The sequence below is a fragment of the Protopterus annectens genome, chromosome 11.part0 (assembly GCF_019279795.1).
Source record: "Protopterus annectens isolate FY-2018-M chromosome 11.part0, PAN1.0, whole genome shotgun sequence".
In the NCBI taxonomy this organism is placed as follows: Eukaryota; Metazoa; Chordata; order Ceratodontiformes; family Protopteridae; genus Protopterus; species Protopterus annectens.
The window spans coordinates 208819128-208839142 of NC_056745.1; the positions used below are offsets into that span (position 1 = coordinate 208819128).

At 39.8% G+C, this 20015-nt stretch overlaps 1 protein-coding gene across 1 annotated transcript in view; it reads left to right on the forward strand.

Annotated features, from left to right (window-relative positions):
- The window catches only part of LOC122814922 (leukotriene A-4 hydrolase-like), a 334501-nt gene that overhangs the window by 300824 nt on the left and 13662 nt on the right, over window positions 1-20015 (forward strand). Inside the window, exons 17-18 of the mRNA XM_044087186.1 lie at window positions 529-611; window positions 5630-5734. Of these exons, the coding sequence (XP_043943121.1) occupies window positions 529-611; window positions 5630-5734 (188 nt within the window). The remainder of the gene's footprint in view (window positions 1-528; window positions 612-5629; window positions 5735-20015) is intronic.

Here is a 20015-nt window from a genome sequence, read left to right on the forward strand (position 1 = left end):
ACCCTGTACCTTGTGTCTGTAAGGTAAACACGATAACCATTATAACAAACCCCTCAACTAAAGTAGTCATTGTTTTTATATTGTTCTGTGTCTATTCTTTTTAAGAAAAAAAATTGTCTTTTTTCATTCTTAAAAGAATTTCAGGATTAACTCTAGTGGTTAATATGTGGGGAATGATTTCTGAATCAAAGTTTACGAAAGATCTAGGTCCACAAGATATGTAATCAGTCCAGTTGTTACATTGCTTTAGAAGAGGAAACCTAATTGAAAATTTCACAAAACAGTAATCTATACTTTTTAATGATAACATTAAATATTTCATAAATAATATTAAGAGCCTTTTGTGGAAACAATTTATAAATTTCTGGAAAATTCCATAAAATCCGAGAACTTTATTATTTTTGAACATTTTACCTGTCTTATAATTTTCAGCATATTGGTATTTTGTGTGCTGTACTTTTGGTAGATTTTGAACTGCAGTGTCATATTATCTTTAGTAATGCAAGGATTTTTGCTTGACTGTTTTAGGACCCACTACCATTGAAACATGTACAGAGAATGCAAGACGTGTACAGCTTTAATGCTGTGACAAATATGGAAATACGATTCAGGTTTGTTTCCTGTTTATCTCAGTCAAATAATGTTTCAGAGTTTCAGGTCATGCATAAAATGGTGTCATCATAATGATACCCTAATACAAATTATTACACAAGCCCAGTGGTTTAGGAGAAAGTTAATGTTTACACATATTATGTCCTAGTGTCCTGTTTTCTAATAAGCTGTGGCTGCTTGGCTGGGGATGGGAAGGAATGAAAGAATTGATCATTACCAAGCACACCAACTTTTCTGCTGTGATATTATGACAGTACAAGGTCAGTCTCTACATTTTTCCTTGTGTTTCGTCTTTTCTTTTAATAAGACCACTGTCTGCTTTCAGAGATTCTTTTTAACAGGGTCACTGCACTTATTTTCTTTAGTTCTGAACAAAGTGAATAAGAAACTGCTTAATCATTTCAAACTGGGAAGCCCATGAGTTTCTGAAGTTGGTCTTTTATTTTTAAAATGGATGATTGTTTTGAACTTTATTTTTTCTAGCAAATTCAGAAGATTTCTAACTTTTACATGTACATTATTTTTTTTCTCATTTTTCTTTCTAGTTGTACTAGTTATTTCCTGCAATGCTGCAGTTTTTCTTTCTCCAGTTATTAGTAGCTTTGCTTATTTATCACAGGAAGGAGTGTTTCTCTTTGCGGATTTTGTAGAGCTGATTTATTACAGTATTCCTATATTTGATCTACTCCACATTTCTGTTTTTTTTTTTAATCCAAAAGTAAGGCAAGTACTACCACGCTGTGTATGAAGCAACTTCACTTTATAAAACAAAAAAAGCAGTATCATAAGCGCTTTCGGTTAAATCCCTTCATCAGATGATAAAACACTAGTAAAAACATAATATCCAATATAGTACAGCACAACCAATGAAAATCAGCAGTTTACCCTCCTTTTTGCTAGAGCTGGTTTTAAAGGGACAACATCATTTAATCCTGGGGCTTTGTCAGCTCCCAGTCTAAGACTCCATCACATCTCTTTGTTTTCAGTTTCATTCTTTGACTTCTATTTACAACACATATAACCATAAAGGCAAATACATCATCACTACGCAATTCTATATGCTTGTACAGTGCATTGTGTTCTTTTCTTAACCTTATATCTGATAGATGCTTAAAATTCTATTTTTAAGTCTGCAATTTGTTTTTCCTATATAATATGCACTACACTGTTGACAATTTGCAATATAGACAACATTTTGCATATTACAGTCAGCATACATATTCAAAAAGTACTTCTTGTTGGTCCTGGGGTGTATAAAACAGTTTCCTTGTAAAATGTACTTACAGGCTTTACAATGTAGGTATGGATAAGTTCCCTTCTTCTTAATGCCTGCATTTTTAAAGTGCATAGGTTCTTGACATAGAATATCTTTCAATGTTTTATTTATTTTAAAAATAAACCTTGGTTGTGTCCCTCCAACTCTAGTTATATTCTCATCTGTTAAAAGAATTCTCCAGTTGTCTCTAATTATATTACATGTACCACCTATATCATTACTGTATGTTAAACGTATTTTCAAACCTTCATTAGCTTTTTGAACCTGTGCATCTACCTTATTAGGCCATTTTTTACCTCTGTTACCATGGTTTTGCACTTTGTTTTCTATAGAAACTGCTGTTGTCCATTGCCTTTCTCAGTAAACTTTTGCTATAACCTCGTGCTTGAAAATTATTTTTTAGAGAGTCTAATTCCTGTATAAAGGAATTTTCATTCGTACAAAGTCTGGATATTCTACAGACTTGTCCCTCGACTATGTGTTGGAATACATGTCTAGGGTGCATGCTGTCAAATCTAAGCATGCTGTTGGTCCAACAGGGCTTCCTATATAGTGATGTCTCTATGTCCCCATTTTCTTTCTTAGTAATACTGACATCCAGGTATTCAATAACTGAACTAGAATAATTCAATGAGAATCTGAAGAAGCTGACAGTGGGCTCTAAATACTTAACAAAGGATGTTAATTCTGATGTGGTGTCCCCTCACAAAAAGAAAACATCGTCCACAAATCTATTGTAAAAGAAAAGTTTGTCTTTCCAATCATGTGCTGCCTCAAATATCACCATATCTTTCCAGTATGCCAGGACTAGGTTAGCGTATGTGTTCGCACAAGGTGTACCCATAGCTATAACTTGTCTCTGGTAGTAATACTTTGTTTGACAAAGAAAAACATTGTTTTTTAATACTAGCCTTAATAAGGAACATAACCGGATATTTTCATCTATATGTATATTCACCTTTTTGTTCAATATTTCTTTTATGACAGAAATACCATATTAATTTTCTTTAACAGTGAACAAATTCTTTACATCTAGGGTAACAAACATGTAGGAAATGTCACTGTTCTCTTGTAAATAAACACTCAATGATTCCTGAAATGTAGCAGTATCTTTCAAAATTCTGGGGAAGGTTTGTAACATTGATCTAAGTGTACATTCTAACCAGATAGAAATATTTTCTGTTACCCAATCTTACCCGATACTATAGGTCTCATGGGTGGTATTTTGAGATCCTTATGAATCTGCTGTTAATAAACGTTTATGTCATGTAGCAAAAGTGTTTCCATATGAGCTTAAAAAAATCTATTTAAAAATGTCTAAAATTACTTTATCATTATATCAAGTGATAGAAATATAGTTTTGGATATTGTCATACATAAAGTAAGCCCATGTATTTATCTGCCACCAATTAAATGCTATCTTAAACATTATGAGGACTGTTGATAAAATGGATCCATTCAGGTATTTAGATTATATATTACATACAAAACTCTTTGTATTGTTTTCTTATTTTCATAAATACTTATTGAATATTGATTATATGTTTGCTTCTCAAGCCATATGCAATGTTAATGCTGAGGTTCTCTCATGAGTTTAGGATTTTTTTTCAGAGCATTCAGTGGATAATTTGTATTTAGAATTTACATACCCCCTCAGTTCATCGTCTTGGAGAATAAATCCCAACATTCTTAAGGATACTGAGTTGGTTGATTTTATAAATGAACAGCCAGGTATTTTTAATGGAAAATACCTCTGTAAAGCCATACCACAGATATAAGTAGACTTAATAAGTAAGACTGCTTATCATAAAATGTCCAGGCTATAAAAAATAAAGGCTTTGAGTACTCAGTCAAAAGCTTTGGAAAACCAACAGCGTCATAATTACTCAGAAGCTAGGCAAATGATCTTCAAAAACTTTAAAACAAACTTAAAATTCACATCTAAATTCTCAGCTTTCTTAGCTTGATCCAATACATTTAGCAATATAGTCTGAGTAGGCTGTCTCCTTTAGTTTTCTTGGTAAGAACAATAAAGAAGATAGGCAAATGAATGTCATCGCTTTAGTTATTAAAGATGACGAGGCCTGCAACAAGACAATGAATACCTTAAATGTTCTTTTTTATCTATTTTGGACATTTATTACTTGTTCTCAATTGACTATAATGAAAAACATGTTGATAGTTTTCAGGATTATCATTATTACCTGTGCAATAATAAAAATCGTTTTGAAGGAGAGATTGCTTTAGAAGAAGGTTTTTTCATCAATCATTCAATGGGAAATTAGTTAACCTCCTTGTCCCAATAGTTTCTTGCATTCATCAGGATTGCCAAAGTTAGTTAAAAAAATGTTCAATTTTGGATAAGAACAGGGCATTTCTTATCTTTATCTTAACCTGTCACAAATGCTTTTATTATCCAAATCTGCCTGGGATCTCTCGTATCTTAAGAACTGCAGATTAACTGCCTAAATTAAATGTGATATTAATACATTTACCATTATACTTGCAAATATGTTAATTCTTCAAATTATTTCACCATTTCAGTCTGGATTCATATAATAATACTGAACAGCATTTAATCGGGTAAAAAAAAAAAAACAATCCCACATTTGCATTTCCTATAGATGCATCTTAGAGATGCATGTTGTTTCTCAGCTTCTAATCTTTATTTTTCTTTCTGTTCACAGTAAACTCACTCAATTATTATTCATCAGATAGTTCTTCATAACATTAAATTTACAAATGCAGAAATATGAATGCATTAGGATGATGGCAGCTCTAAGAATTTGAGTTTATGTTGACATGCAAAGCTATAGTCTAAAATTACTGTACATGTCAAATAGATTGTAAACTAAAAGAGCAAGTGCCTGCTTCTGAATTTGCTTGAGAAGCTAAACATTCATAATTGCTGTTCAGCACATTCTCCATCAGCTGTACTGGCTTTTGAATAATCCTTTGTTTTAGGCATTTCTATTCCTCTTCCTTACCCCATAACTCACCCATCCTTCGTTCAGTTTGTATTACTAACTAGTATATGTCTCTGTCCATATGGTACCCTTTGCCTGATTCCATCTCTTGATATCTACAGTGATACATTAGCTCCTCCCCATTTTATATCTTTGAGTTAGCCCTGCCTTCTGATGATGTATGGGGGGGGGGAGTAGTGGGTTGGCATGTTTTCTGTAGACAATATAAGATTTTATTGCAAAGTAACCAAAATGCAGTACAGTCAATCACTCAGTCAGATAATAACTAAAAAATGCAGCTATTTTCAAGTGAAAGCAAACAAAAGTAAGATGGAACATGATAAGATTGTTAGTAAGTTGTAAAGTGCTGTAGCATGCAGTGTGTAATATTTTTTTTTTTCTAACTTGACTATCAAAAGTGGTTATTTTTTGCCAGCTTTGCTTGCTTGCGCCAAACTCGATCATGACCTATGGTCTTTTTGTTGATTTAATTTACATTCTATGCCCTTTATCCAAATAGTGAGGCCTTTTATTATTTATTAGGACATCTTGAGAGACTGTGTCAGTTATCACCTGTACCTTATCTCTGATGGTAGATGTCTGCCTCAAGAATGGCACTGTTATAAGTATCATCTTCAAGATTTGAGGTAGAACATACTCCCATTTAAGATGAAACTGCCAAGGAACCATTAGGGATGAATGCCAGTTTTCCCTTATTCTCTCTCATGCTCTGATTCACAGTTTCAGGACTAATTCAAGATGTCTTTTGTTTCAGGTGGTTACGACTCTGCCTGCGGTCTAAGTGGGATAATGCTGTTCCTTTAGCCCTCAGAATGGTCACAGAACAAGGCAGACTGAAATTTACTCGGCCACTATTCAGGTAAAAAAAAATGATTGGAATATAGTGAGTCTTTATTTATACTCATGTATGGAGTGGTCATACCTAGTGAAGAGCTGAATGTTAATTCCTACTTAAAATGGAAGTAAAGCATAATGCAGTTGTGCAGAATATTTAGAAACACAAAAATCATTCAATTAGTTACTAGTTCAGATGACAGGAAACACACGATGAGACATCACATGTGTTGTCTTCAGAAGCAAAGTGTAAGAGTACATGAGCATTATATTAACTGAATAACACCAAACTGAACAATTGTAGTCAAAACACTAATATACATCCGTATACACAATTAAGAGTTATGTAAGCTATAATAAGGTGGCCAGTGGTAGGGAATAGTAGACTTTGAATGTCTTGGCAATGATAATAGTGAAGCAGAGACTTTGCTAAACAATATTGTTGCTTTTTGACAACATATAAGGTTAATAAGATACTTAGGCTTTACCTTTTAGCCTGATTTTTCAGAAAATCCTTTGAAATCTGAAGACTTAATAAGGCTATTTACTAGTGGTGTAACTTTTCACCGTAGCTCAATCTGAATGAGTTAAAGTTTTAAAAGCTGTAATGTACTATTTGCTCAAAAAATCTCCCCTTTTATGTACAGTGTGCATTATTTTCACAAAAAAAAAAAAAAAAACTTGTGGACTTTAAAGAACTATACAAGTGATCTTGTATAGTCAACAAAGATGAAACATTTCAGAAGGGATTCCAAAATGTCCTTGCACTGCAATGCATACAGAGTATTCCAGTAAGTTGATCCTAGCATGTTCCTCGTGCAAATGAAATGCACACGATTTCCACACATCTGGATCAATTTACAGAAAGCTGGGTCAGCCTAGATACAGTGACTATGCAAAGAATTTGCCATAAATGTACATGCCAGTAATTTTCAGCAAACACTTCTAGCTTCTGTAGACCAAATTTCAAAACTGATGCCCAGACATTGTTAGAGGTCTGCTCGATACTGATCTGTATTGATTTGTATCCATAGAAAGACATACACATTTGATACAAATATAAAATCAATGGGTGCTTTTAACATTTGCTGCATGGCACTGGGGAGTTAATTTCAGATGTATGGTTAGGTTGTGCATATTTATCATAATTAAGCATATGTATATATGGGTCTACTTCTACATTTCGAAGTTTCAAAACTTTGAATTTCTTATGATCGAGACTATAAGATTGAAGTTTTGAAACTTTGAACTGTTTAAATGGAGATCGACGTACAGCGTGGAGTTGTAGTATATCAAATGCCTTACAACATTTTAGGATTTTTCAAACAGAAATGAAAAAAATGCGTGAGTGGTATTTCCAGTGTTTTTATTTAGCATTGTTATGCCATGCACTAGCTGTGTGCCACAATCTGCTTAATTATATATTCCACATGTGGAACATATATTTTGTTTCTAGAGTAAAGGGATACCTTTTTATGTTTTTTAGTGATTCAATAGTCTGAGTAGGTGGTATTAATCAGTTTTTAATTACTTATTAATTATTTGCATTTTATTTCATTCATCTGTATAGTTGGACTAATGATTTTTTGTTTGCTTTGAATGTGTATTTGTGTTATGCCATTGTCGATGTATAACCGATACATGGCATGCTTTATTTTCAGATTAGTACATTACAACTGGAAGCATTTCTGACTGCTGCTTTACAGCTGGAGGTAGTTGTCAGCTGGCTGAGTTGATGGGTGTTGTATTTTTTTTTTTTTTGGAGGATGCATTTGTGTGCTACTGCTTTGTAAAAGTTTATATTTCTTTTTAAAATCTGCGTGGCTTTACTGAGTGTGCTTGTGAGTCATTTGTGCATTATCAGATTGTTATGATGTCATTAACTGGCTTTCTGAGGAATATGAATGACTTTATAGACAATTTGTTTACTCTTTTCTTTCTAGTTATAATTTAGTCAAAGGTGTCTTTTTTAAACTTACAGATACATAAGTGGCTATATATTCAGAGTAAGCTGGTAAGTAAATGTTACCTTGCAATGTCTATAGAAGAAGCGGCAGTCACAGACAAAATACAGATTCTGTAATACAGAACTAGGAATAGTTGCACATTTTGTTGCTGATTGCAATATGTTCGTGGTTAAGGGTTTGTATAGTCACAGGCACAACACGGCTGCAAGACTGTTGCAAAGGGAATTGTCCAAGCATTACAACATGAAGGGAGCTGAGAAGAACTGGAAACATCAACCACAAAAAGATGACTGAAAATGAAGACATTATGATCACATGGAATCATCTAATGCTAGCAATTAAGAAAGTAAAAGTACAAACAGATATAATATTCAAGGAAAAAGAACAGAGTTATCATGAAGCATTAAAATAGCTACACCTATTGATCACAATGTCCTGCATACTGAGAGAAGCTAACTCATAAAATACAAGAATGCAGAAAATAGAGCAATATGGAATAAAAAAAAACAGATAGTCATAAGTCATAGGAACAGCAGGGCTAATAAAGAATTTTCAAGCCTACTTAAACATGTTACCGATACATGTAACTGTATGAACTGCAGAAGGTGGCAATTCCTGACACATTGTGTATGCTGAGAAAACCACTATCGGCAAATAACAAAAACTGCAGCACTGCTAGTTTCATGAATTTTAACTGCGTCCTTACTTAGAGAACTACAAAAAGGAGTAAGCTGCACTGTGTTAGTGACTTTTTTTTATTTCTCATCTGACGTAGTTCATTGCTTCTTTTGATGCACTTCATATTTACATACTTTATTAACTCACTCAATGTCTACTGCCAGGGCATTTTTGTCCATTTAGATATCAGTAAATTAGAAGTTATGTACCTACCATAACGTTCCATGTTAGTTGTCTTCTCTCGCCTTCTTTCTTGCTTGATGGGTTCGGAGCCGATCCCTCGGCTCCGACTCGGCACTTGCTAAGCTCGAGAGTCACTTTTACCAGCTCTAGGCAGCCCCATATTCCATGATGCAAGGCGGTAAGTACCCAGATCTCGTTTGTTGACAAAGGGCAATAACACCAAGCATGAAATACTTCCCAAAGGAAGAAGAAACTTACAGATGGAAAAAGGACCAGGTCTGAATGGTCTTTAGCATAATAGTTTCTTATACAAGGTCTGTCCAGGCCAGGGGGAAGGAGGGAGGGTCGCAAGAAAGAAGGCGAGAGAAGACAACTAACATGGAACGTTATGGTAGGTACATAACTTCTTAATGTTAAGTTGTCAATCTCGCCTTCATTCTTGCTTGATGGGACCGTCCCTAGCACCTCTATCCTGGGTGGCTCAATGGAACAAACTCTTGAGGACTGTAGAGCCAAAACTGGCTCTGTCCCTGGAGGCCAAGTCCAATTTGTAATGGGAAACAAAAGTGTGAGGAGTAGCCCAAGTGGCGCTGCACAAATAGTGTCCAAAGGAAGTCTAGCTTAAAAAGCTGTAGAAGTAGCTAAACTCCTAGTTGAATGTGCTTTAGGTTTTGAGCACAGCTGTTTTCCCTGAGTATAAATTTCAGTGATGACCGAAGAAAGCCATCTGGACAAAGTCACTTTAGAAACAGGAAGGCCTTTTTATTATCCGCATAGGAAACAAAAAGTTGATCAGATTTTCTAAATTTTTGTTCTGTCCAAATAATATCTAAGTTGACGATGGACATCAAGATAATGTAGCTTTTGTTCAGCTCTGTCTGAATAGTTAGGTAAAAATACCGGGAGATCAATGGATTGATTCAAATTGTTCTTTGAAGCGACCTTAGGTAAAAAGGTTGGGTTAGTTCTCAAAGATACTCTGTCTTTGTGAAAAACCAAATAGGGGTCGAACCGAAGAGCATGAAGTTCAGACACCCTCCTGGCAGATGTAATAGCCACTAGAAATAAAGTTTTCCAAGAAAGATATTTCAGGGAACAAGAAACAGCTGGCACGAAGGGGAAGAATCAAGGATGTCAGCACTAAATTTAGATCCCACTGAGGAGGAGGATTCCTGATTGGAGGCTTTAGTAGGAAAATTCCTTTCAAGAAGGCCCTGCAGAGCCTATGGGACATAATATTATGATCTGCTATCCCGACATGAAAATTGGAAATAGCAGCCAATTGAACTCTGACTGTGGAAGAAGAGGAGCCTGCATGAAAAATCTCTGCTAAGAAGTCCAGGACTGCCTGAACGGGGCAGTAAAAGGATCAATATTTTGGGCCTTAGCCCAATAAGAGAAACGTTTCCATTTGCTTGTATAAATCCTCCTGGTAGAGGATTTAAGCGAAGCTACTATGATGTCTCTAACTGGGTTAGAGATCAAAGGAAGCCTGGCTAAGGAAGGAAGTGGAGCAACCATGCTGTGAGGTTGAGAGAAGGGATTGACCGGTGCAGCTGACCGGATTGGTGAATCAGAAGATCTGGCACTGGGTCCAGATGCCACGGCTGCACCAAAAGGTGATGATGGAGGAACGGGAACCAAACTTGTCGAGGCCAGTAAGGGGCAATGAGAATCAATTTGGCTCTCAAAACGGTAGCTTTCTGGATCACCTGAGGGATCAGAGGAAATGGAGGGAAGGCATAAAGAAGTCCCTGGGGCCAATCCTGGGTCAGAGCGTCTCTGGGGGGATGGCCTGATAGAGGAAGAGGCTGAAGAAGTCTGGACATTTGCTGTTTTGGGGAGTAGGCAAAAGATCGCAACATGGACGACCCCATTCCAGAAAAATCTCTTCCGCTATAGATTGCTTGAGAGACCACTCGTGAGGCATGAGGATAGCTCTGCTCAATCTGTCCGCTATAATGTTGGTTTTCCCAGGGATATGCGTTGCTACCAGAAACCGATGAGAGGAGATCGCCCATTGCCAAAGTCTGAGCGCTTCTCGACACAAGGGGTAGGACTTGGTTCCGCCCTGTTTGTTGATATACCAAACTACAGACATGTTGTCTGTGTGGACTGCAATTGTCCCTACGGGAAGAAAGTCGTTGAGGGCTTGCAACGTTAAAAGCACTGCTCTCATCTCCAGGACATTTATGTGCAGATGGTACTCGAACGGTTGCCACGTCCCATGAACCATCCTGCCCTGATAATGACCCCCTCACCCGATCAGGGAGGCATCCGTGGTGACAGTGGCTATCGGGGACGGAGGTACAAAGCACCTGCCTTGGTGAACCTGAGACGATGTGATCCACCAAGCAAGATGCTCTTTGCATGTCTGTGTCACCAGAATCTGGTGACGCATTGGAAGTTGCTGGTATGACCACTGTGTGAACAGCATCCACTGAAGAAGGCATGTAGAATCGAGCCAGGGAAGAAGAGTAATGGCGCAGCCATGAGACCTAATACCTTTAGAACCATTCTGGCCTGTATTTTCTTGCTGGCCAGAATGATCCTGACATGAGTCTGAATGTCTGAAACTCTTTGTTCTGTAAGGGTAGCTGACATCCGAACAGTGTTTAAGTTTGCGCCTATGAAGGTAATAGACTGGCAGGGCGATAAGGATGACTTTTCAAGTTGATTGAGATGCCCAAATGAGAACAAAGGTCTATTGTGTAATCCCTGGCTTGTATAAGCTGATGCCTGGTGGTGGCTGACAGGAGCCAGTCGTCGAGATACGGAAAAACCTGGAATCCTTGACGTCTCAGGTGAGCCGTGACCACTGCCATGCATTTGGTGAACACTCTGGGGGCTGTAGTGAGACCAAAGGGCAGGGCTCTGAACTGGAAATGACTGGACCCCAGCCGAAAGCGGAGAAATCTCCTGGAGCGTCTGTGAATTTTGATGTGATAGTACGCATCCTGAAGATCTATTGAGCACATCCAGTTGTCCTTCTGTAAGAAGGGCAGAATTGACTGAAGAGTGACCATTCGGAATCTTGTCTTCCTGACAGACTTGTTGAGTCTGCTGAGATCCAATATTGGTCTCCAGTCTCCCGTCTTTCTGGGGACCAAAAGAACCTTGAGTAGATTCCGGCTCTGAATGGTCTATTGTAACTGGCTGAATGGCTCTTTTGCAGTAGTTTTGCGATTTCTAACTCTGCAATGTCCCTTAGACCGGGTGGTACATCTGGAAGGGAATTTGAGGGGAAAGGACTTTCCTCGAAAGGAATTATGTAACCCTTGGATATGATCGACTGTACCCATCTGTCTTGAGTGAGGGAATGCCAGGCTTCTGGGTACAGTGATAATCTTCCCCGACTGCCTCCAAGGAGGGACAGCCGGGCAACACGAGAGGGATGCTGAAAGGGCTTGTCAGAGAGAGGCTCCCTGTTTCCCTGGTGCGTTGGACCCCCTCTGCCTCTAGAGCGGCGTCTGTTATTGTTACCCCCTCTGCCTCTAGGGGTAAACTGACCACGTGAATCCGGCGTGCCTCCTTGGGATTTACGGAACCACATCTTCCCACCCTTCTGTCCTTTGGGATAAGGCCTAGAAGGGGTGGAAAAACGGACTCCAACAGCAGAAAGAGTCTTGCCGTCCTGCTCGCACCTGGTCAAGGTTTCCTTCACCTGAGGGCCAAACAAAGCTGACCCATCAAAGGGAGAATTTGTGAAGGACGCCTTAAAGGGATCCGCAAAATCACATAGCCGCATCCAGGCTTGGCGTCTAAGAGCCACACCTGTGCCTGCGGCTCTACTCGCTCCATCCGCAGCATAAGATATTAGCCGCATGGAGGAGTTTGCAATGGAATTGAGGGTTCCTAGCTGAGAAGCAATTTTTCTTGAGCCCCTGCAGCTGTAGGATCCTGAACTACTTTTCCCAGCTCCTTCAGGATATCCCTTTGGAGTCTGGTGAAGTGACATAGGTAATTCAGCGAACGCATAGCAAAGGTCGCTGAGGAAAACATCCGCTTACCATACCTATCCATGGTCCTAGAGTCCTTATTAGGAGGATGGACGGGCACGGAAGGATCTGCAAGTTCCTTTTTGGTGGCCGCAGCCACCACCATGGCATCAGCGGGGACACCCTTAGTAAGGAATTGTTTGTCGCTCGGGGCAGTGATAAATTTTGAAGGCCTCCTAGGGACTGGCTCTACAGAGTCAGGAGCTGCCCACGCCTTTCGTGCAATCACCTGCATAAGGGGGTCGAAAGGCGGAGATACCCAGGAGGTGGAGGGCCGAGATCCAAACGCCTCTAGGTATACTGACTCATCCTCAGAGGGATTGTTGGTGGGCCAGTTTAAGTTCTAGGATGTCTGAGAAGGAGACATCCTCAGAGGGGATCTAGGGATCCCTCTGACTCATCAAAGTCAGTATCCGAGTGACAGACTCGGGTGAGTCTACATGCTTCCTCTTACAAGTCCTCTTCCTAGGAGGATCTCCCGAAACATCAGGAGAATCCTCGGAAGAGGGGGAAATTCCCAATGGGGAAACCTGAGGCGGAGGATCTCTGGGTCCTGTAGCAAGAGAAGTGGCAGAGATGTCAACAGGTACTATAGAGGGAGGAGCTACGGGAACAGACTGCTGACTGATACCAGTGGCCAGTACACTCTTCATCACCTCGAATGCTCCCCTCCCAGGCAGGTCTGAGAGAACCCGCTCCGAAGAGCTAGGAACTCCAGGGACCACCGAAAGGGAAGTCTCTGAGGCAGATGTCGGAGCCGAGCTCACCAAGGCCGAGGCTCCAAGGGGAAGAGCGGGTTCGGACAAGGGTCCGATGCCACTCACCCCCTCGGAGGAGACCATGGAAGCCCGACCACCGAATCCCTCTAAGGAAGGTCTCGAAGAGGAGATAAGAGTAGAGGCTGAAGGAACAGAAGGGGGTATCCGTCCTCCAGCCGTAGCAGTAACCATTCCCGAAGACTCCAACTCCAAGCTCTGGGGTAGAGTTGAAGGAGGAACTGTAACGGGGTGTGGACCAACAGTCGTCTGTTGAGACGGACTGTGTAACATTTGGGCCAGTACCTGTGACTTGAGTAATCTACTGACCACTCTCTCTAGGTCATGATCTGACAACCTGGATGACCTTGAAGATCGGCTCCGATGGCTCCGTTCCGATAGAAGAGGTGAAGCTGGAGCCGAAAGTATCGGCTCCAAGGAAGGAGACCTCGACCTCTTCCTGGAATGAGCCATCGGAGCCGATACAATAGATCCTGTCGGAGCCGACCCCGGAGCCGACAGGAAGCCTCGATGTATCGGCTCCAGCCGGAGCCGATACAGCCACCAAAGTAACGGTGTCGGAGCCGATCGGAGCCGACACCGATGCCTGTGCCACATGGGTGTCGGAGCTGATCGGAGCCGACATCGAAGTGGTCAATACAGATTCGGCACCGATAGCCATCGGTGCCGAAGGCTGTCAACTAGAATCGGCTCCAGCCGAGCCGATCTCGACTCAATGCAGTCGGAGCCGAGGCCGCAGGCTTAGATACAGAAGCCTGGGCCTTGGAAGGTTTTACTGATTTTGGTGGAGCCGACTTAGCCGGAGAGCCCTCCGGCTTAAGAAGGCCCCTGAGAATCAGTTTATTCCATCTCTCCTGCAGGACTCTCTGGCTGAAGGAGTGACAAATAGCACAGGAGTCCTGCAGGTGAAGAGGGCCCAGACAATACAGGCAAGAAGTGTGACCGTCTGTCAGAGACATCTTCTGACAGCACGAGTCACACTTCTTAAAACCTGAGACCCTCTCCTTTGACATGGTGCCGAAAAACACACACACACACACCAGTCAAAATTAAGTTAAATAAAATACCAAAAGGTATTCTATAAACCAACACACACACCCTAACAGGGGGGGGATGGGATAGGAAAAGATTGACTAACAAAAAATTAAAGGAGACAGGGAATTTCTGTCAGAAAAGGTATAAATTAAACTTAAAAACTATCAATAAAAGGTTTTTGACTAAAAAGGGGCTTAAATATCACAAAAGTGAACAACTTACCAGGAGCTGGTAAAAAGAAGACCTCCTAAGCGAAGCGGCAAACGAGATCTGGGTACTTACCGCCTTGCATCATGGGATATGGGGCTGCCTCGAGCTGGTAAAAGTGACTCTCGAGCTTAGCAAGTGCCGAGTCGGAGCCGAGGGATCGGCTCCGAACCCATCAAGCAAGAATGAAGGTGAGATTGACAACTTAACATAGACCATTTTTATGTATTTGTTGAACTGTAAATGTAAATACTTTTATCTATAGTTTACAATGTACTAGTTTTAATAAAAAAAAAAATTGAATAGAAACGTTATACCTTTTATTAAGGAATACAAATACTGTACTCAAATCTAGTGCAGTATCTAAACACAAGCAGGCCATTTGCCCTTTCAGTACAAACACTTAAAGGCAAAAATTCTCCTTATCTTAAAAATACAATTATACAATGACCCCCCAGTAATCAAAAACGTGCACGCTGATTGGTCAGCGTGCATGTTGTAAATCAGAGTTATAGTAATGGAAAAAGGTCCAGTCACCCGGACTTTTTCCATTACTATAACTTTTTTTTCAGAAATGGGGAACGCAAGATCTCCAATGCTTCACACTGTCTCGCTATGTTAAAGGAGTTTAACATAGCGAGACAGCTTTAAAAAAAACAACGGAGATTCTCCGTTGCTTTTTTTAAAGCTGTCTCGCTATGTTAAACTCCTTTAACATAGCGAGACAGTTTGTAAAAAGCAACAGAGATCTTGCTTTCTCAGTACATCAGAACTGCCGCAGAATACCAGACAGCTGTGGAAGGGCAGCAAGGAGGCATTATACAATGCCATTATTTAAGAAAAGTAATTATTTTTTTCTTAAATAATGTCATTGTATAATAGCAATAACCCACACCTGGGTGTGGGTAATGCTGGATTTACCCACAATTGGCTTTGGTTGGCCACTGGGGCTTCGCCCTTGTGACCAAACCACACCAACCGTGGGTAAATCCAGCATTACCCACACCCAGGTGTGGGTTATTGCTATAGTACATAATGTACCAAAAATAAAAAAAGTCAATTTGCAATACAGTTATGACATCAATAAGGTATTTCTTTCTTTCTGACTTGTTCAGGGTGAGTGAAGAAAATTCACATTTTTGTCAAATGAGTGGAGGAAATTAATCTGCCATGCACTGATGTTATTCTGTTTATGTAGATCAATGGTTCCACTAAGGAAATCATGCAGCTATTTCAAAAGAGTTTAGAATGTCTAGTGTTACATATGGGGAAACATTCATAGTATTCATAAATGCATAATTCCCAACACAGCATTTCACAATCCTGCACAAGCAGCTAGATAATGAGCCTTCCATAATCTCTACCCAGTTAATCATTACTTTCTTTTTGAGCCAAAGCATATCTTAGAGAAGGAAAAGTACTTGTTTGCTTCAAAGGATAGAGGTTCAAGTGTCAGTTGTATAACTACATATAAAAACTTTGGGAGTTTCCGGACAATAGGGATATTTCATTGTGTGATCTGTCGCCTTTTCTTAATGGGGCATTACTTAGCCAGAAGTCTTCAGCAGTGTGCATCTTTTGTTGGTCTTATTGAAGAAACATTTATTGGTTGAAACAGCTCCTCCTTACTCAGAGTTTTCATGTTGTATCAGGGGAAAGTGTCCATTCAGCACCATATCCCTAATCAACTGGTAGTGTTTTCTGAAAAAAAAAAAAATCAAATTCTGTTTTTTTTTTTTCCATTCCTAAACATAAATTTCTTTTTCCACTAGATGTCTCAATTTTGAATCCCACTTTTTTTTGTTGTTGTGTCTTTCGGCTTATCCGCCATAGCGGAACTCCGGTCCGCTAATGTTTGGTAGTGGATTTTTATGTGCCGAGTTACCAGCCTTGACGCACAATCTTCAACGAAGGAACACCCATTCACGCATGCCTCCACACAGAAGACACTCTAGATGCTAAATTCCTTGTTCCTCAGATGCCCCTGCAATTTTATAAGCAAATATGGTGGCACAGAACCAGATGGCAATGTGTATTTCTTGGTTTCAGACCTAACACATTACTTTTAGTTTACTGCTGCAAGTCTGTCACTGGAAATTGTTCATAAGCCCTGGAAAATAAAGTCTAATGAAGAAAAAGCAGAGAAGAATCATACCATGCACCATTGGAGTAAATGATGCGGAATTGTGTACTGCCATCATCTCTGCCATTCTGTGCTAAAGTGTTAGGTATCATGTGAAGATCTGTTCCTGTAATGACCGCATGTATACAGTTCTATGATTCAGTTTTAGGTATTGCCAGAGGACCTATTTCATATACTGACTTCATATATGGAGTTCCATGATTCAGTTTTTTTAGTATTGTCTGTGGCTCTATTTCATACAATGACTTTATGTATGTATAGAGTTTCATGAAACAGAGATAGATAAGAACAATCTAGACATGGGTTTTCTGAATATCCTAAAACAGATCTTTCCATTAGGGTTTTGTGAAATGTCTGTTATCAAACAGGCCCTGATGAGAAAGTGGAAATCACCAAACTGTAATCTATAGCTCCCAAGAAAAAAAAAACATACCCTTCTAGTTTTGTACACTTGTTTAGGATCAGCACATATTGCTCATGAAAACTGAGACAATAGTCATAAATACTACACTAACTCGGGTCTATATTAGAACACCGAACATTCAAAATGTTGAGTGTTCTAATATTGAACCCTATGAATCAAAAATTTAAAACATTGAACATTCAGAACAGCAAATTTTTTCCTAGGGAAAAAAATTAGCTGTTCATAGGTTAGTACTAAGCTAACTGCCCTTGCGAGCCATTGTAAGCCTAGCCAATTATCCATTGTGAGACTCAAACCCTGCACTTTGTGTTTGTAAGGCAAACACGTTAACCATTAGGCCACCCTCCCAACCCTCCCAATACACATACACACAACAAGCACAAGCACACCAAACAGCAATCCACACACATACACCTAAACTCTTACACCTAACCCTACACTAAACTATACATACACCACTAACTATCCACTTACCTTAACCCAAACCCTAACCCTAAGGTCCGTCACTATCGCACAGTCACCTCACCCACGCCCTAACCCTAACTCACCTACCCCGCCCTAACTCTCACGTCCACACAATCGGGCACTTACGTGAACCCGACCCGTAACTTTCCATCACAGCGCTGAAAATACCGAAGCAACAGAAACGAACAACCAAATTCTTTCTCTAGGAAAAAATTTGTTTTTTTGTTTCTTCAATATTTTCAGCGTTCGCTAAAAATGGGTTGATATTGGAACACTCAACATTTTAAACATTCGGTGTTCTAATATAGACCCACCAACTCAGTGAACTTTTCTTAGATAAGAATTGCAAAAGCCTGGTTCATTGGAGAGATGCATTCAGTGCCTTGGCACTTGGTCTGTTCTTTACATGCTAATAATCCTCATCTCACCAAATACTGGGAACATTTCTAGTGTTGTCTGTTCCCAAATCACAGACCAAAGAGCAACATCCCATGAACCTAGATGATTGATTTAGGGCTCATCTGCAATCACTGAACTCTAGATCTCTGTACAGGAGACATTTAAGCCATGTGTGCAGCGCCTAGTGTAATGCTGAAGAGAAACACGTATCTGTGTCCCTGGGTTCCCTGGTCAGCTGGACAATGCTGTTTTTGACCACTAGCTTGCTCAGTATGTTATAAATGAAGGTATTTACTGACCTCAAGCAGAGTGATAAGGAGTTCAGCTCTGTCGTCTAGCTTTATAAAGCAAATAAAATGGATGACACTCCATAGAAAGGAAACTTTTGACAAGGGTAGCAGTTCATTAATCCCATGGCACAATCAGACCAGGTATAGAAGTAGCTTTTTGAGTAAGCACAGCAGTAGAATCAGCTGATAAAGTTCTGTATAATGCCACACAAACCACAAAACCAGTCAGGAGTTTGCTGGTCCATCTACATTCTGCAGGTCTCACAAGTGGTTCAAGCCTGGTCTGCACTCTTTGTACAACCATGGAGTTTAGTTATAGGCAATTGAGCTATCCAGACTTTAAATCAGTCAGACAATCTACAACTTCTCCAAACAATATTTTAGTCTTAAAAAAAATAAGCACCAAAATACACCAATGAGCTTTGGTAAAAAAATAAAAGCATATCTACTTCTGGACTGAAAGGTCTGAATAAACTGTACTGCCTGTACTATCCTACCTCACTTATCTACAGATCCCCCACAGGAATACAGCTGCCCCACACAGGAGAACTGGCCATCTCCCACTACTGCTAAGGGTCTGAATATCCCTTCCAGCCACCCCTCGGACAATATTTGCTGATCCTGATTATTCCACCCCACAGGAAAGTTTAAACCAAGAGAAGACTTTAACAGAGCAAGAAAATCCTGGGCTATGTCCAACTGCTATTAGGTAAGCCAGTAGAGACAGTGTCTCCCACACCCAGCTGGTCCTACCTTAACTGCTAAACAATACATTAAATGCACTGTTTTTTGATGTATCCAATAATAGGTTGCCCTGTCTTTAGCTGAGCAACTGTCTCCCACAATTATTCTCCCTTGTCACCCTCAAGACATATACTGCATTTCAATTGATTTTTCCCTAAATTAAACAGCTGCGTAGAAACATAGCCAGCAGCAACCCTGTTACCATTTGATAAAAACTACCCCAAAATTAAAACAAAAAATTTAGAATCTGATTACACTGCTGCTGAATAAACATATAGTTTTTTGTACATAACAATAGCTCAGGACCTGACTGTGTTCTCTGGGAACTAGCCTGACTCCACTCAGCTGTGCAATCAGTAGCTTCGCAATGCTCCCCACCCACCCCCATATCATTAAATTTATTGGTTAAACCATAGCACCTTATCCACACCCCCCCCCCATGTTGGTCAAAAACATATCAACTGGATCTTCACTACCCATACCTGCCAGTACAGCCAACCAATTAAAACCTAATAAATAACAAATTAATTACAAATCAGAAAACAATAGTCTTTTCCCCCCATCCTTCTCTTATCAACCCCACACACACCCAGTAGGGGCATCCCAATATTTTTTTGGGTAGTTTTGATTCTCCCATTTCATCTCTATACTCTTCTATGCAACTACTTTATACCTCCCATCTTGCATGTACATGTAATTCACCTAATAGGAACTTTACCCATCCTAAGCCAATTAACTACTAATGAATCATGTCCTACCTACACTCAAACCAAGTACTCCACAAAGACCTACATACACCTTGCCCACAGATGCAGCTCCCTAATCTGGCCATCCCTCTTCAGCATAGACCAAATCCTAGTAAAATAAACATACATTACTAACCTACACCAAATATAAAACTGCACATTGCAGTGCAAAACAAGTACAAAAACTTTTTCCATAACCTCAAAAACTCCATCACCTACTCCAGTAAACAAAGAGTGGAGATGTACACCCC